The sequence below is a fragment of the Girardinichthys multiradiatus genome, chromosome 14 (genome assembly GCF_021462225.1).
Source record: "Girardinichthys multiradiatus isolate DD_20200921_A chromosome 14, DD_fGirMul_XY1, whole genome shotgun sequence".
In the NCBI taxonomy this organism is placed as follows: domain Eukaryota; kingdom Metazoa; phylum Chordata; class Actinopteri; order Cyprinodontiformes; family Goodeidae; genus Girardinichthys; species Girardinichthys multiradiatus.
Genome location: NC_061807.1, coordinates 26,713,175 through 26,729,969, shown reverse-complemented (window position 1 = coordinate 26,729,969; position 16,795 = coordinate 26,713,175). Strand labels below are relative to the sequence as shown.

The 16,795-nt window shown below is 42.4% G+C and overlaps 1 protein-coding gene across 4 annotated transcripts; it reads right to left on the bottom strand.

The window, feature by feature from the left end:
* On the bottom strand, window positions 1-16,382 carry LOC124881263 (CTD nuclear envelope phosphatase 1A). Of its 4 annotated transcripts, none has more exons than XR_007041596.1 (10): window positions 15,745-16,382; window positions 15,467-15,647; window positions 10,555-10,621; window positions 5,922-6,040; window positions 5,755-5,826; window positions 5,456-5,572; window positions 5,247-5,358; window positions 2,151-2,235; window positions 1,823-1,950; window positions 1-1,239 (listed from the first exon to the last, which is right to left on the bottom strand). XR_007041596.1 is itself a non-coding variant. In XM_047386804.1 (9 exons), the coding sequence occupies exons 2-9, from the start codon at window positions 15,569-15,571 to the stop codon at window positions 388-390; spliced, it is 744 nt and encodes a 247-aa protein (XP_047242760.1). In that variant the 5' UTR covers window positions 15,572-15,647; window positions 15,745-16,379; the 3' UTR covers window positions 1-387. The 4 variants fall into 4 exon arrangements, 2 of the variants coding, with proteins under 2 accessions (XP_047242760.1, XP_047242761.1); XR_007041597.1 differs by having other exon boundaries at window positions 1,823-1,947; XM_047386804.1 differs by lacking the exon at window positions 1,823-1,950 and having other exon boundaries at window positions 1-454; window positions 15,745-16,379.
* Window positions 16,383-16,795: the final 413 nt, after the last annotated feature.

Sequence of the window (16,795 nt, the reverse complement as noted above, 5' to 3'; positions counted from 1 at the left end):
TCGATACTGACGAGTGTTTTATTAGTAACACAGACATGGAGACAGAGCCGATAAGAAGCTGCTGTGAGCTTTTGACGAAACCGACATTGTTCAGAAGGCATTTTTAAGATGGAGGGTCTTACATCTGAACCCATACAATCTGGGGTGGAAACAGAACCGGGAAGGTTGTCAAACAGAAATAAACCTGCAACAAAAAGAGGGTGGGTGGGGGGTTTCCTATTAAGTAAAATCTGGATGGCATTAGAATGAGAAAGCAAAACGTCTTGTATGGAGACTTCATTCTTATCATTTATGGTGGCAGAAAACAATCAGATATGGAAAAGCAGCACGGTAGTCCACATATCTTCAACAAGCCATTTGTTTTTCTCACAATGTTTAAGTCTTATGTCACCAAGTCCCATGAGAAGCTTTGGGGCTGAGAGTGATGATCCTGACGGAGTGGAGGGGGGGGGACCTGTTCAGGAAAAAAAAAAAAAAAAACGGCCCGTGGAGGTTTTATTCCAAGCAAACTCCAGCAAATTTCAACATTTCAGTAAATCCATTCTTGTTGGGCAGCAGAAAAATAGTACCTCAGAAATAAATGACTCAATGCCTGGGAACAAAGTTGGTTAAACATAAAGGAACAGTAAAGTTTTAGTTTTCTATGCTCCCCCCTTTGATTTGCACCCAGAAGGTAAGGTGAGGTGGCTGCTGAATTGCAATGATGATGATGATGGTGGAGGAGAGGCAGAGATAATGACGTAGAATTGTCTTTGTTGCTGTGCTGATCCGCTTCACTATCCCTCCCAAATCTTCCAAAAAAGTTTAAAAAGGACTAACAACCTCCAGCTCGCATACACAAGCTCCCCTCCATACCCATACAGTCAGTATTAGGAGCGATAAGGCAGAGAGGCTCCGTTTTGTTTTAGAAAACAAAACAAAAAAAAGATTTAAGGAGGAAAAAAGACAAAAACAAACAAAAAAAACCCAGCCGATTCCCTCTCCCTCCCCAGTAGTTCTTGGGTTCTGGTGATCCCGTACTGTTCATCCCGAGTTAGGCGCTCACCCCCCCCCCCCCATCTCCTCAAGATGCGTCTGGCAGGGCTGGTGGGTCGTCTGAGTGGGAAAGGAGGGCAGGATGGAGACCGGCAGAGAGGACGAGGCTGCTCAACAGGCCGCACGCCTCTCCATTCAGCCAATCACCAGAGCCGGTGCTGGTGGAGGTTTCGACTGAGGACGGAACGAACGTCAGCAGTGAACCTACAACACAGGGAGAAACAGGCGCAACGTAGGAAATAAATTACTGAGATGCTTAAGAGAAGTTTGCAAGTTTCAAATGAAAATAATAACCTATTTGTTGATGTATGAATGAAGCAGAGTAGTTTCAGAGTTAACTGAAGGATTTTGTTCCCAATTATAAATGCTAAGCCTGACTAATGTCAGCCTGACTCTGAGCGCTCCTCCCTCTCCATCTCAATTAGATCTTTTTCTTTTAACTGCTATGAATAAGAATATTTATGGTACAAGAGTCCCTAATATATTTAAACGTTTCCTCCATTTGCATTCAGCTTCACTGAGTATTCACTTTGTAGATTGAGCTTTCACTACAGTTACAGCTGCAGGTCTTCTGGAACATGTCTCTACCAGCTTTGCATTTCTAGAGACTAAAAGTTTTGCCCATTATCATTTGCAAAACAGCTAAAACTTAGTCAAGTTGGATGGAAAGAGTCAATTTTCAGGTCTCGCCACAGATTCTCAATTGGATTTAGGTCTGGACTATGACTGGGCCATTCTATCACAAGTCATTTTGTTTTTAAATAAATTATTACAATGTAGCTCTGACCGTATTTTAGAGTGGTTGTCCTGCTGCAAATCGAACCTCCACCCTAGTCTCAAGTCTTCTGCAGCGTCAAACTTGTTTTAAACGTTCAAACGGACATCTTCTGGCTTTCTTTCAATAATGACCATCTTCTTCCCAATTTTCCACGCAGATTTGAGGAGTTTGTGGTTGCAATGTGACAAAGGTGAAAAAGCTCAAGGCATACACAGACTCCACTTGATGAAACCAATATAAAAGTAACTGTGTGTGTTACAGTCACAAGTTCAAGCTCAAATTCAAAGTGTTTGCACTGAGTGTTTGCTTTCAGGCTAATTTTTATTATGTCTGTTACCTTAGTGCATCCAGCATAGGCAGCAAGTTTAGAAGGGCTGTGTCACTAGGGTCGCTGAACCAGGACTTGATGGGTATCGCATTGTCTGCAGGGCAGAAAAACAGCCAGTCAGTCGAGACGGGGGGATGGGACATGTTTCAAATAGTGATTTTACAATGTTGAGTTTTTAGTCAAACACAAACGCAACCAACTAAATGTGAAGATGTTTAAAACTGCCCATCTCAAATCAGCGCTCGGTGCCGTCTCGTAGTGTGCAACACAGTGAAAACATACAGGGGTTGGACAATGAAACTGAAACATCTGTCATTTTAGTGTGGGAGGTTTCATGGCTAAATTGGACCAGCCTGGTAGCCAGTCTTCATTGATTGCACATTGCACCAGTAAGAGCAGAGTGTGAAGGTTCAATTAGCAGGGTAAGAGCACAGTTTTGCTCAAAATATTGAAATGCACACAACATTATGGGTGACATACCAGAGTTCAAAAGAGGACAAATTGTTGGTGCATGTCTTGCTGGCGCATCTATGACCAAGACAGCAAGTCTTTGTGATGTATCAAGAGCCACGGTATCCAGGGTAATGTCAGCATACCACCAAGAAGGACGAACCACATCCAACAAGATTAACTGTGGACGCAAGAGGAAGCTGTCTGAAAGGGATGTTCGGGTGCTAACCCGGATTGTATCCAAAAAACATAAAACCACGGCTGCCCAAATCACGGCAGAATTAAATGTGCACCTCAACTCTCCTGTTTCCACCAGAACTGTCCATCAGGAGCTCCACAGGGTCAATATACACGGCCGGGCTGCTATAGCCAAACCTTTGGTCACTCGTGCCAATGCCAAACGTTGGTTTCAATGGTGCAAGGAGCGCAAATCTTGGGCTGTGGACAATGTGAAACATGTATTGTTCTCTGATGAGTCCACCTTTACTGTTTTACCCACATCCGGGAGAGTTACGGTGTGGAGAAGCCCCAAAGAAGTGTACCACCCAGACTGTTGCATGCCCAGAGTGAAGCATGGGGGTGGATTAGTGATGGTTTGGGCTGCCATATCATGGCATTCCCTTGACCCAATACTTGTGCTAGATGGGCGCGTCACTGCCAAGGACTACCGAACCATTCTTGAGGACCATGTGCATCCAATGGTTCAAACATTGTATCCTGAAGGCGGTGCCATGTATCAGGATGACAATGCACCAATACACACAGCAAGACTGGTGAAAGATTGGTTTGATGAACATGAAAGTGAAGTTGAACATCTCCCATGTCCTGCACAGTCACCAGATCTAAATATTATTGAGCCACTTTGGGGTGTTTTGGAGGAGCGAGTCAGGAAACGTTTTCCTCCACCAGTATCACGTAGTGACCTGGCCACTATCCTGCAAGAAGAATGGCTTAAAATCCCTCTGACCACTGTGCAGGACTTGTATATGTCATTCCAGACGAATTGACGCTGTATTGGCCGTAAAAGGAGGCCCTACACCATACTAATAAATTATTGTGGTCTAAAACCAGGTGTTTCAGTTTCATTGTCCAACCCTTGTATTTAACTTCGATTAAAAAAAACTTTGTTTTAACAGACCTACAGATTCTGTGCTCATAAATATTCGTCACAGTTTAAATTATACAAAGCAGAAACAGCCGGCCTCAACGGCTCTATAAGTGACCCTTCTTGCATCGCCTCAGCGCTTTACAGGAAAGCCACTGGAGGTGGCCGCGTCACCATGACATGTGCTTACATCAATGTCATCCAGGCACCAGCCTGTGACAGCATCTCCTTTGGTTGTAATGGAGCATCAGCTTGTGCCGCCCCCACTTCACATATACTTGCCAACTCGGCTCTGTGCCTACCTGTCTTGGTGGCTCATAACTGTAGCAAGAAAGGGTTAATTTCCACCCAATTGTTTTTATAGAAAAGTCTCACTGAGATGGCAAGAAGGCCTCAGTCCCATCTCATAAGATCCTTATAAAAGCAGCTAGTGAAGTAGAGAGGTATAACCACTGATATTGATGAGGTCCTCCATCTTTCAATGTATTCATTAATTAATCAGCTCCATCTCACTGGGCCGCTTTGCATTATGACTGACAAACACTAGAAATGGGAGAGTTTTTAATCTTTTAAACCCTTTTCAAGTGTAATACAAAACTTCCCTGTAAAGTTATGGGAGATAGTTCCAGAGCGGTTTGGCGTGGAAACCTGAGAAAAAACGGAGGGATGGATGGACAAACAAACCGAGGGACAGACACATGGATAGCTGGCTGGCTAGAAAATGGATGGATGAAAAGATAAAACGATGAACCTTTAGATTGACGGATAGGATATAAAGTCTGTAAATCCAAATATTCTTCCATACACCCTTCTCTTTTCCAACACTGGAAAATACGCAACTCTTATTTCATACCTTTCTGTGTGTGAAGCCTGTGATTAAACTAAAGTCCTGCAACAAAGCATGTTTCACAAAGCATCTCAGCATTGTGAAATCCTAGCAGGGATGTGTAATCATTAACATTATATATAAGGCTTACAATATGTGACGGCATTCTGCTAAAGTACGATCATAATGGTAGATTAATGTTCTGGCTGTCCAAACACACCGGATTTCATTTAAAAGCCAGGTTTTTGAGCATGATTCTCCTGCTTACAGTTTACCCATTACATTAATTCTGGGTATCAACAATAAACATAATCACATCATATTACTTCACCGCGATGCAAGCTCTAAATTACACAGGCAGACCATCAGCTAGCAAGACATCGGTGGTCTTCTCAGCAATGAATGGGGAAAAAAAAAAAAAAAAACAACTATATTTTAAACCACACCCCTCAGCCAAACGAAAAAAAAAGTTCATTTTATGACGTCCTTCATATAAGAGGTCTGACATCCACTGGCTGAGGTAACGTCTGTCATTACAGTCAATTATTCCTGCTTTCAAGCTACAACTACTGGATAGGTCATAATGTTTTGCATGATGGGTATGTTGAGAAAGCATGGTGACATCTTTCTGCGAGTTTCCTCCCAACATGCGATCGACTATAATAGGTGAAACATATAAAATCAACACGTGGTCACGTTTCGCACGTAGGACAGCAAGTCGTACCTGGATGGCTTCGATAAGCTCCAGGCGAGTTATCCAGGATCACAACACTGGACAGGTCATCATGTACTACAGACAGGTCTTTAATATAACTACCTAGATCCAATGTACAGTGCTGGGAGGGGAGAAAAGAAAAAAAGATATGACCAAAGTGTGATCGATATTTGGTTAAACACACGTTCCAGATAAATACACAAAACGCTGAGCCGTACCTGTCTGTAGTATCTGCGTTTCAGGATGTTCCTATTGTTGTCCAGCTTGTCTGCAACTGCTGAGCCGTAGATCTCCATGCTGGCGGTGAAAACCACCAGCTCATACCACTGGCTCACCTGTGTACACAGAGCGTTCAGGGCACATGATGACGGACAGGTTAGAGTGATCAGGGACGTTTTTACTGAACAAATGTTGGCCTGTGGCATCAAGCAGTGCGAACACAAAGGAAACCTGGGCAAACAGGAATGTCTGCGGGTTTGTACCCCTAAAGTTAGAATAAGACTGGCTGAAAACTCACCACTTCTAAAAAGAAGTCAACATGTGGCCTTTTATGTACAAAAAATCTGACTGGATGCTTGTCTATGACGACCTGCATGGAAGAGTAAACACACAGACTCGGTTCACTCGGACGCAAACAGGACTCAGGTTCAGCTATATGCATTTTACGGGACCGTCGGTCTTTACTTTGAGGATAAAGTCTGGTGGCGTTCCAGGTCTCACTGTGGGCCTCAGGACCCCGTCATGGTGAGAATGGATCAGTGTCTCGTCCAGGTCCAGAACCAGAATCTTCCTCTTTACACCATCTAGGATTTATAGAACAAGGTTGATACTCAAACCTGGGAAACTTCGATGTGAAACGGGGGAAAAAAAGAGGCAAACAAAAAGGATTTGTAATTTGTTTTCAGTTTTTGCGCCTCTTTCCCAGTTTCGGTAAAACAATAAATGGAAAGATATTTGTTTGACACAGGTCATGCTTTTATGTTCTTAAATAAAAAAATAAAATAAAACAAAGACTGCATATGTAGCTGACACTCGTCCGCCATGCTGAAGATTGGCCAAGAGAAACTGGTCTTTCTGTCATAATTATACCCAAAGAAAACAGGAAGCAACGATTACACTCTGATCAACTCAAATAAGGAATGTTCCATTCACAAAGATTCTCCAATTATTACATTCATTTTTACAGGAACTGTTACCAGGGGTTTTAATAAATGCAGAAGCAAAACAATGAATCAAAAATGGAGCCAATAGAAAGACGACAAAAAAGTTTCTCGCTAAAATGTCTTCTTTCAACAGAAAACATGTTCACATGGTATGACTATTATCTATATCGTGTTAAGGTTCAACCACAGTTCTGCAAACTGGTTACACAGGTCCTTCTCAAAATATTAGCATATTGTGATAAAGTTCATTATTTTCCATAATGTCATGATGAAAATTTAACATTCATATATTTTAGATTCATTGCACACTAACTGAAATATTTCAGGTCTTTTATTGTCTTAATACGGATGATTTTGGCATACAGCTCATGAAAACCCAAAATTCCTATCTCACAAAATTAGCATATTATTAAAAGGGTCTCTAAACGAGCTATGAACCTAATCATCTGAATCAACGAGTTAACTCTAAACACCTGCAAAAGATTCCTGAGGCCTTTAAAACTCCCAGCCTGGTTCATCACTCAAAACCCCAATCATGGGTAAGACTGCCGACCTGACTGCTGTCCAGAAGGCCACTATTGACACCCTCAAGCAAGAGGGTAAGACACAGAAAGAAATTTCTGAACGAATAGGCTGTTCCCAGAGTGCTGTATCAAGGCACCTCAGTGGGAAGTCTGTGGGAAGGAAAAAGTGTGGCAGAAAACGCTGCACAACGAGAAGAGGTGACCGGACCCTGAGGAAGATTGTGGAGAAGGGCCGATTCCAGACCTTGGGGGACCTGCGGAAGCAGTGGACTGAGTCTGGAGTAGAAACATCCAGAGCCACCGTGCACAGGTGTGTGCAGGAAATGGGCCACAGGTGCCGCATTCCCCAGGTCAAGCCACTTTTGAACCAGAAACAGCGGCAGAAGCGCCTGACCTGGGCTACAGAGAAGCAGCACTGGACTGTTGCTCAGTGGTCCAAAGTACTTTTTTTGGATGAAAGCAAATTCTGCATGTCATTCAGAAATCAAGGTGCCAGAGTCTGGAGGAAGACTGGGGAGAAGGAAATGCCAAAATGCCAGAAGTCCAGTGTCAAGTACCCACAGTCAGTGATGGTCTGGGGTGCCGTGTCAGCTGCTGGTGTTGGTCCACTGTGTTTTATCAAGGGCAGGGTCAATGCAGCTAGCTATCAGGAGATTTTGGAGCACTTCATGCTTCCATCTGCTGAAAAGCTTTATGGAGATGAAGATTTAATTTTTCAGCACGACCTGGCACCTGCTCACAGTGCCAAAACCACTGGTAAATGGTTTACTGACCATGGTATCACTGTGCTCAATTGGCCTGCCAACTCTCCTGACCTGAACCCCATAGAGAATCTGTGGGATATTGTGAAGAGAACGTTGAGAGACTCAAGACCCAACACTCTGGATGAGCTAAAGGCCGCTATTGAAGCATCCTGGGCCTCCATAAGACCTCAGCAGTGCCACAGGCTGATTGCCTCCATGCCACGCCGCATTGAAGCAGTCATTTCTGCAAAAGGATTCCCGACCAAGTATTGAGTGCATAACTGTACATGATTATTTGAAGGTTGACGTTTTTTGTATTAAAAACACTTTTCTTTTATTGGTCGGATGAAATATGCTAATTTTGTGAGATAGGAATTTTGGGTTTTCATGAGCTGTATGCCAAAATCATCCGTATTAAGACAATAAAAGACCTGAAATATTTCAGTTAGTGTGCAATGAATCTAAAATATATGAATGTTAAATTTTCATCATTACATTATGGAAAATAATGAACTTTATCACAATATGCTAATATTTTGAGAAGGACCTGTAATACTCTCTACTTTATATTGTAAACACTGACTGTATTCTGGAACCAGAACTCACCTTCGGACTAGTTGTTCTGCAGATATTTAGACATCATTGCTCCAAAATCTAAGATTTTGTCACTGAACAGATGGTGTCTAATATACTAATTCAGATGTTTAGAGGTTCCTGAAACCTGAGAACCCCTAAAGGTTACTTGGTGCCTCTTTTTCTTTCATTTAGATTTCACACTATAAGTTAGCATTGAGGTTAAAGGGTGAACCATGGTGCTGTTAGTCCTAACTTCTCTGCTGAATGGCCAGTAGTGAAAAATCTATACTATTTTTAGCGTTTCCAGGTCTGAGTTAGTGTGGAAAAAGGTCAGTATAGCGTAAAACTTTGTTTCCAGACTCTTTCCCTCCTCTGTTGTGGAAATAAAAAATCTCACAGCTCAGTTGGTAGAGGCGGTGGTCCTGGGTTTGATTCCCAGTCTTGGGCCATTTGCTGCTGCCTTTCTCTCCACCCTTGTTCCTGTCTGATTACTATACAATAAAAATGTTGTTGTTTAAAAAAATAAAACAATCTGAGTTTCTCAAATTTTGATATTCTCGTTATTTACCATTTTATCCATCAGTATCAAAGAGCTTAATATCTGGACATGTCCTGTGGTCCGATGAGGCTGAATTGAAGCCGTGAGAACCATCGTTACATCTGGAGAGGAAAGGGGAGAAGGCTTGAAAGCCTGGGAACGGCATCCACCTATGACGTACAGGGACTGGCGCCCTTCACAAAAAAAGACGGCATCGTAGGGAAAGAACCTTATGTGGAAATATTGATGCAACATCTGGAGATGTCAGCCACGAAGGTAAAGCTTGGGCACAGCGGGGTCTTCTAAATGGACAACAACGTCTTATTATTCTGGCATTTAGCAAAGAGAAGACCTTTTTTTATTATCTAAAATAAGAAATGTTAAGTGTGATTGAATGACAGGAGAAACATGTAGTGTAAGTAAATCTCTTGTTTAAATAGTGCAACATCAGAAAACAAAAAACGATTTCAAACTATCTGAAAAATCTGTGATCGTTCATCTTCATTGAAACCTGCATGAAATATTCATGACCGGAAAGGGGAACAAAATACAGGCTTTTTTATAGCTTGGCTGAAGGAAACTTGCTTTGTTGATCATTTAGAGATGAATATCCATCATTTCTATGTTCTTTCAACAACAAAAACTAAAAATAACTTAAGGACAATGTTCCCTTCAGATTCAAAGCCCATTTAAGAACCCTGCTGTTATAGTTCTGGACTCATGGCCGTGAGAACTAGAGTTATGCTAAACAATGACAGAAGAAAAATAGTGAAAAGGAACCAGGAAGCCAGTCAAGAATGGAGCTGGATTTCCAGTTGAGGTCAGTGCAGTGAGAGGGAAGCCCAACTGAACTGAAACAATTCTTCTTCTGGGTCCAGGTCCAGTTTGCCGTTTGATTGAGCTCTACTGACGCTGGGGAAGTCCATTCAGAGCGCAACTACACCATCAGCAGTCCCTGTTAATGGAAGTGCTGTCGAGTACCTTTGTGTATCCGTTTCCATTTCCTCAACTCAAACAACAGTAACAACAGTGGTTTCTCTAAAGTGGTTGACCACTTTCAGCCAGTGTTCTTTGTACCGTTCAGTGTTATCTACAGTTTTACATATTTATGACCTGGACACGGATAGACCATCTTGTCCAATAGATCACATTAACAAAAAAGTGACTGCTACTGTATGTTGCAGCAGGCTTATATAAACGCCACGCAGCTTATTTCTCTCTGTGCATTTAAAGCTGTGCAACAGCCCAACATGTCCTCAGGAGCGCTGATGCTGTGCCGTTAACAAAATTCATTCCCGTTGCTCAAAGTACTTCCCTCCGAGCTTCGATGAGGTGAGAGTGAAGTGTCACTTTTACTTTCTACGGTCAAGCAAAAAGCCTCGTAAGCAACGCTAGTTTACTGAGGCCTCTGGGGAAGAAAATGCAGCACACATCTGATTCACCTTATAAAACAAAGCTATGTCAGAAACAAACACGCATGGCGGCAGGAATAAAATCTAAACTAAAGTAAAGTGCTGATCATAGTTTGAGGTGAGGAAGTGGTGTTCAGGTGCGCTGAAATTCTTTTTGCACAATCGCTTCCTTCTTGACGGACTGGTTTAACTTCTTAACTTCCCACAGTGGAGATGTGTTACGATCGCCTATTTTCTCCACGGCACCCTGGCTAGGACACCACCACCAAAACAGAACATGCTGCACTCGTTCAAAAGACTGATGGGTTTCTTTGGGTGCTTCCACAGAGAGACAGATTAATGAAGACATTCGTTTACTCACTGAGTCTGTTTCTGGAGATAGGCGACAGGGGCAAAATGTCGTATCGCACCGTCTGATACTGGATTATCTGGAAATGAATGAGGCAAATAAAAACAGTCAGTACCCAATATACCAGAACACTGTTAACAAAGAAACAGCATCATGACAGGATATACAAAAACACTGAGCCATGATGAGATAGTTGTGAGACGTTTCCACATAACTGATGCATCAGACTTCCCATCCCAGTTTATGTAAACATTTATTAGACCCCCCCGGGGTAAAGGTGTGTAAAAAGACCCTAAAATAACTGCATCTTTTATTGCTGCGGCACAATCCCACGCAGAAAGATTTAAAAGAGAGAAGAACGCCAAAATGGGCCATCATTCAACAGGATCGTGATCCAAAGCAATTGTCCAAAATAAAACACAAATGATTCCCCAGACATAAAAATCTACCTTCAGTTCAGTCCACAGACATGAACCTTCTAGAAACCCTGTGGAGTGAGCTGGAGAACGTATAAGAGATGACCTAGGAGTCTGGAAAGGGACTGTTGAAGAACAATGGTCACAGATCCTTTCTCTCTTTACGCTCAAACCTTGTGAACATTGTAGCAGACTAAAGGCCATTAAAATGGCAGACGACGACTCTATACTGTATTAACAGCTAATATTGCACATAAATAAACGCAGAATTGTGACACTACTGTGGCGATGCTTATGCTTAACCTACATTTTCCTAACTTTGCGTTTTTTCCCCCTTCTCACAATGTCCCCACCCCTCTTCATGAGCTTTCACATCTAGGCCACTCTAAATATACATGAGGTGTGGGCATTCAGGGTAAGCCCCCATCCAACACACCAAACACATTACTGGCCCGTTGACGTTTAATGCATGGCACTCGGAAGATAATATCCTGCCAAATATTGCATCTAAATATTCATCGCGCATTGAAAGATGAATATACAGTACTTCCAGGCTTTTTACACATCTGTACCAGGGGAACCAATCATTGTCCATGTCTCTCCTTTTAAACGTAAACAGTTTTAAATTTGGATGTTTTCTGCCCCTTTTTTGAATTAAAAGGGAGCAAAGCAAAAATACAGATAAAACGTTATGGTTCATTTACAGCAACGATAACTACCTGAAAAACGTCACAAACGGCTTCCACAAAGAGAAAAAAACCTTTTATGTTTCTGAGAAAAAGGTTTTAATTGCGATACTATTACCGAAAAGGAGATGATTTATTAACCCACATTTTCCTGACACTTCCACACAACGTCTCCAACAAGTAGAAAGAGGGTTTCAAACAAGTGAACTATGACCTCGAAAGGCGCTTTGTTTAGTTCTCGACGATCAGAAGGAGATGATCTGATCTGTTCGGAGGAAAAGTCATTTAGGAGTTCTTTTAAAATCAGATCAATCAACAGGGAGCCTTTTGTTCTGTTAGTCCCGGTAATGAGTCCAGGTCCAACTGGAGGTGGCTGAAGCCCCAAATGACACCAAGGAAAGTCTGTTACAGTAGACAAGGTGAATATAGACTGTAACGTTTTTAAACTTTGCTTTTAAAAGGAATGAACCTTTATGTTCTTTTTCTTAATGGATGCTCAGCATTATGTCCAGGATCACTTGCACCAGATCATGATACTATCCCAACAAACAGGCTTTAAAAGACAAAAAATAGATTTCTCTTCTACAACTCACATTTGAGCTGCAACAGTTAACTGGTAAACCCGATCAAGCAGCAGAACATAGTCCCATCCTCCCTGTGCAACTTTCTCGCTCTGCTCCAGTGAGGATCCTTCAGAGGGCCACTCCTGCACCAGGAGGCTCCGCTCTTTTCCTCACACGGCTATTTATATCCCTTCAGCTGTTGGCGGGTGTCAGCGGAGCAAGGGGGCAGCTTGGCACCGAAGTTGAGGACGGGGAGGTGGTGGGTGGTGTTCCCCTTCCTCCTCCTGCTGCTACCTGGCAGAGTGAGCTCAGGAGGATGACGTCTGCAGCTGATGGGCACCGCAGGGAAGCTTCTTGTACATCTTTGTGGACCTTTGCTAGAATCCAAATGGACCCCTGGCCTGTAAAGCCATGGGGTCGGCCTCCATGTGACTTTCTCTGCACGCTTTGCTCAGATCACCAGGGTCAAATTCCAGCATTCTGGAGGGGGTACACAGAAAGCAGCTGAAACACCTCTCATTAAATCTAATGACGTTCAAAACAAAGTGCCGAGCTTACGAAGCTGGAGAACCTTTTTCCATAAGTTTTGACAGCACGCAATCACTGGATTCAGCCTGAAATTTGTGACAAGGCGAATTATCACCGAGGCACATCAAAGACTAGCCTAGAAGATCAGCAAAAAGATCTATGCACATTTTAGGTGGTGTGCTGTCAGGACAGGATTACTGTTGAGGGAAACAGATACTGCAGCATCCGGAGGGTCTTTGCTGAGTGCGTCAAGTGAGAGACCATCACAACATTCATGTAGATCATGTGTTATCGTACTGGAAACAATGGAACTGATTTTAATCAAGTATCGCAAAAATGCATATCACTCATTGGGCGCAAGAAAATCCTAATCAGGACATCCAAAAATAATGATTTATTTTCAAATCCAAGCTGATATATCTTCACCAAAGCATAAAAAGGATAAAGAAGTTAGTTTCACTATAATTTTAGGAAATCAACATATTTTCCAAAACGTGCCTATTTGATAAAAAATCTGCATGAATCAATCAATTGATGCAGATTGCAGAATTCTAGGAGTCTAATTTTTTTTAATGACTTCATTCACATTTAAAGTTGAGGGCTTGTTGGGATTGGCTGATTGTTTTTGCACTGCGGCAGTGTTTGGCTGCACACCTATATCACATTGTGCACAATAATAACTAGCGCCATTATGCAACACTGACATCCGTACAATTAGTAAACAACAGTCTCGTCATTTGTTGACAGTACAGTGGAGTGGCGTGAGTGGGATTATGACCAGTCTGCAATGTTCTTAATCCAATAAGGTTCCAAATTTTCGGATCAGGTCCGCGTTCGCCAACCGAGGGAGCAACACATAGGTGTTTAAAAGAGGCTGTTTAAACAATCCAGGTAAATATGTCTCAGGGTCTATCTGAAGTATCCCTGGATGAGGACAGTCCTCCACTGGGTCGCAGACTGTAAACAGCAGAGCTAAAACGAGACAACACAGAAAGGAGAGAACTGTGCACTCTCTGCGCTGACATAATCCCTCTCAGTTCAGCTGAAGCATGGGCTGAACTCCTCACCCTCACCCTGCAAGTGTTGCTGCCTCACAATAAACTGCAGTGAGATGATTACGGCACACGCAGGATGCACCTCCAGGCTTTGTTGGGTTTGATTGATATGTTCCCTGCTGCAGTTGAAGTCCTCTCACGTTACAACGCTTACGCAGGTCTGCCTACGACTCGGCAGCACCTGGGAATAACGCCTAGGTTATAAAGCAGGTGGCTTCCATCATAGCATATGTCATGTACATTTTCTTTTGTTTGTTTGGATGGGATTGGAGGCAAAACTGCAACTTCTTGAAAGATTTAACACTTGAATGTGGAAGGAGGTTCTGACTTTGCATCTCAGGTGGACGAAGCAGTCAGTAACACAGAAACGCCTAGATAAGATGTGAAGACATAATCGGCCAATCAATGTTATGAGTAACTAATAGAATATTGTACAGTAACTCTCTGGTAATGTTTTTAAAAACAGAGCTAAAAACTTTAATGTTAATCTTCAAAACAAGTTTTTGGGGTTCAGCATTAGATCCCAGATATCTAGTTATAACTCTACTTAGTAGATGAACTAGTAGGTTAAATATACTCTTGATTAGCTTTTTAAATAATCTCACTAGTGATGCAGTGAAAAAATTGACAAATTTCCCCTGATCGGTTGTCAAACACGAAAAGTCTCAATTTTTTTCGCCTTTTCATGACAAAAAAACTAAAAACTCCCATCATTTTCAGCCAATAACTGCATCAAACGAGTTTTTACTTGAATGTGCGTTTAAAGGGGTATAAACCACATAAATGGACATCATCTGTTAATTAATTCATTGTCTGTTGGATTAAAAACCTCTTTTCTCTTATTAAAAAAAATTAATTAATAAAAAGGTTGTACTAGGTCAAGATAAGAATCTGCTGTAGTTTCCAATCACACTGAAAGTGACTGAATGACAAGATTTTACCCACTTATGCATCCAATCATTTTTTTCTCCTGACCGTTTATGTGATTCTTTTAACAAGTTCAACAATGTTAATCAAACGAAATGCTTCGGGATGATCTGTTAACTGATCAAAAATGATGGGAGGTCTTTTTTTTGGATCAGTTTATTAAATAGGGAAAGAAATCACAGATCAGAGACGATTTACAAATGAAAACTGGCCAAAAGCCTGTCGTTTGAAAGCAACAATGAATTTGTATGAAAAAGATCATAGTTTGAACAGGATGATCTGCAACAAAATAAACTTGATTAGTGTTTAAAGTAACTTGTAAGTCTACATTTGTACTACAATTTTTAGGTATTTGGTGCTTCAAAATAACACCTGGATTAAAAACAAAGGCATTGTGAACAGAAACTTGAAAAGGGCTTCAAATGTTTTCCTTCTCGTGTTAAATAAATGGTGTGCTCAGCATTCTTGCCCTATGGCACCCGGAGTAACATCTTACATAACCCTTACGTTGTAAATATGTTTACACCTTTTTCATCCATGACTCGGAAGCATCCCAAGCGATCTTTGTGCTCAAGAATCAACCTACTGAAAAAGCTGACCCAGAACCTGCCACCTAAGGAGGCGAAATAAACGCATTCCCATTGTGAGTTCAAACTAGGAGGAAGTGTTTTAGTGCAGGTGGATGTGATGCAGATCTACAATCTCGGCGATACTAGAGGAGCACGCAGCCCACTCAAAGCTCTGCTCACCGTTCTGAGGTGCTTCCTGAGGATGTACATGATGAAGCCCCATATTCTGGACGTGACGCTGAGGAAAGTGCGGATGCCGAGTAGACACTGCCGGGTCTTCAGCATGTTGATGAGCACCCAAAGACCTCCCACAGCAGGCCTGCTTCGAGTCTCAAAGGGGTGTTATGGCACGCCGATTTGGCTGAAGTTGTAAATACAGAGGCAACTTTTAACGTCCTGCTCATACAGGCAAAAAAAAATTTAAATAAAATAAATCCGCCTAAACTAGTAACTCTTACAAACAAAGAGGCCGAGCTCTTCTTCACACGCGTGGCACGGCTAGCTTCACATACGGAGCATTATGACCGAAACAAACAGCCGCGTTGAGAGGGAAACAAGCCGCCTCACGTTGCCTGCCGTTGCTGTATGAACCACGGCGCAAACCGCCGTTAGCTGATAGCCGAGAAGCTACCGCTAGCTCGACGGGGTGACCACCTTGAAACCGAGGACGAAAATACCCCCAAAAAGCCGAGAAGCCGCTCGCTGACATGCACCGGTAGGACGCGGCCTCGCTCTGTGCGGCATCCGAAGAGAGGCGCTTGAGTAAAAGGTCCCCTGAAGTCCAGCCAATGGGCTTAAAATCAGTTTGTAGTCCACTGGAAGTCCGGAATGAAGCTGCGAGCCGCCATCGCCGCCTTGCCGTCACTTCCGCGAGGAGCCCGGCGCGGCGGCGGCGCGCATCGCGTCCACGTGGAAAGAAAACATACCGACGTGGACGAGCGGGTGCGTCGGACCATAAAAGTTAGTAAAGATTAACCTCAGATATGTCAGCTTTTTGGTTTCCTTTTTTAACAGCTTACATTTCTTATGTTAGGGGCCGCAGAGCGGACCGTAACACGTTAGAGGAATCTGTAATTTATTTGACACGGATAGTAGCCTAAATGGTGGCAATAAACCCGGTTGTTCCACTGTGATTAAAGTTATAAAACAATAAAAAATTAAAAGCTGCCTCCAGATTCGTCTCAGCTTTTTGTTTGTTTGGGTTGTATGCAGAGGTGAAAGTAGTTTTAAATTCTTGCCGGTACTTAGGGGCGGAGCTAGGGGGGAGGGAGGCACTGGGGGTGTATATATATATATATATATATATATATATGTGTGTGTGTGTTAATTGTTACTCTCGTCTGTGGCCCCCTCGAGATCTCTCTGTCTCTCAGCAAAGTCCAAACTCAAACTAATTAAAATGTATCAATATTTTACTTTATTTCACTTATTTTACTTTTCAATTGTTAAAGAACTGCCATGTATGAAACAATGATAAACCATTTTCTGATGCATAACTTTTCATCTTCA

Bases quoted from the DNA above. Each gene is read 5' to 3' on its own strand.
- LOC124881263 (XM_047386804.1), bottom strand. From the start codon at position 15,571: ATGCTGAAGACCCGGCAGTGTCTACTCGGCATCCGCACTTTCCTCAGC. The intron at 5,827-5,921 runs GTAAAGACCGAC...TCTTCCATGCAG, and splicing joins CACCAGACTTTATCCTCAAA to GTCGTCATAGACAAGCATCC. The intron at 455-2,150 runs GTAACAGACATA...TTTCCTGAACAG, and splicing joins CCTATGCTGGATGCACTAAG to GTCCCCCCCCCTCCACTCCG.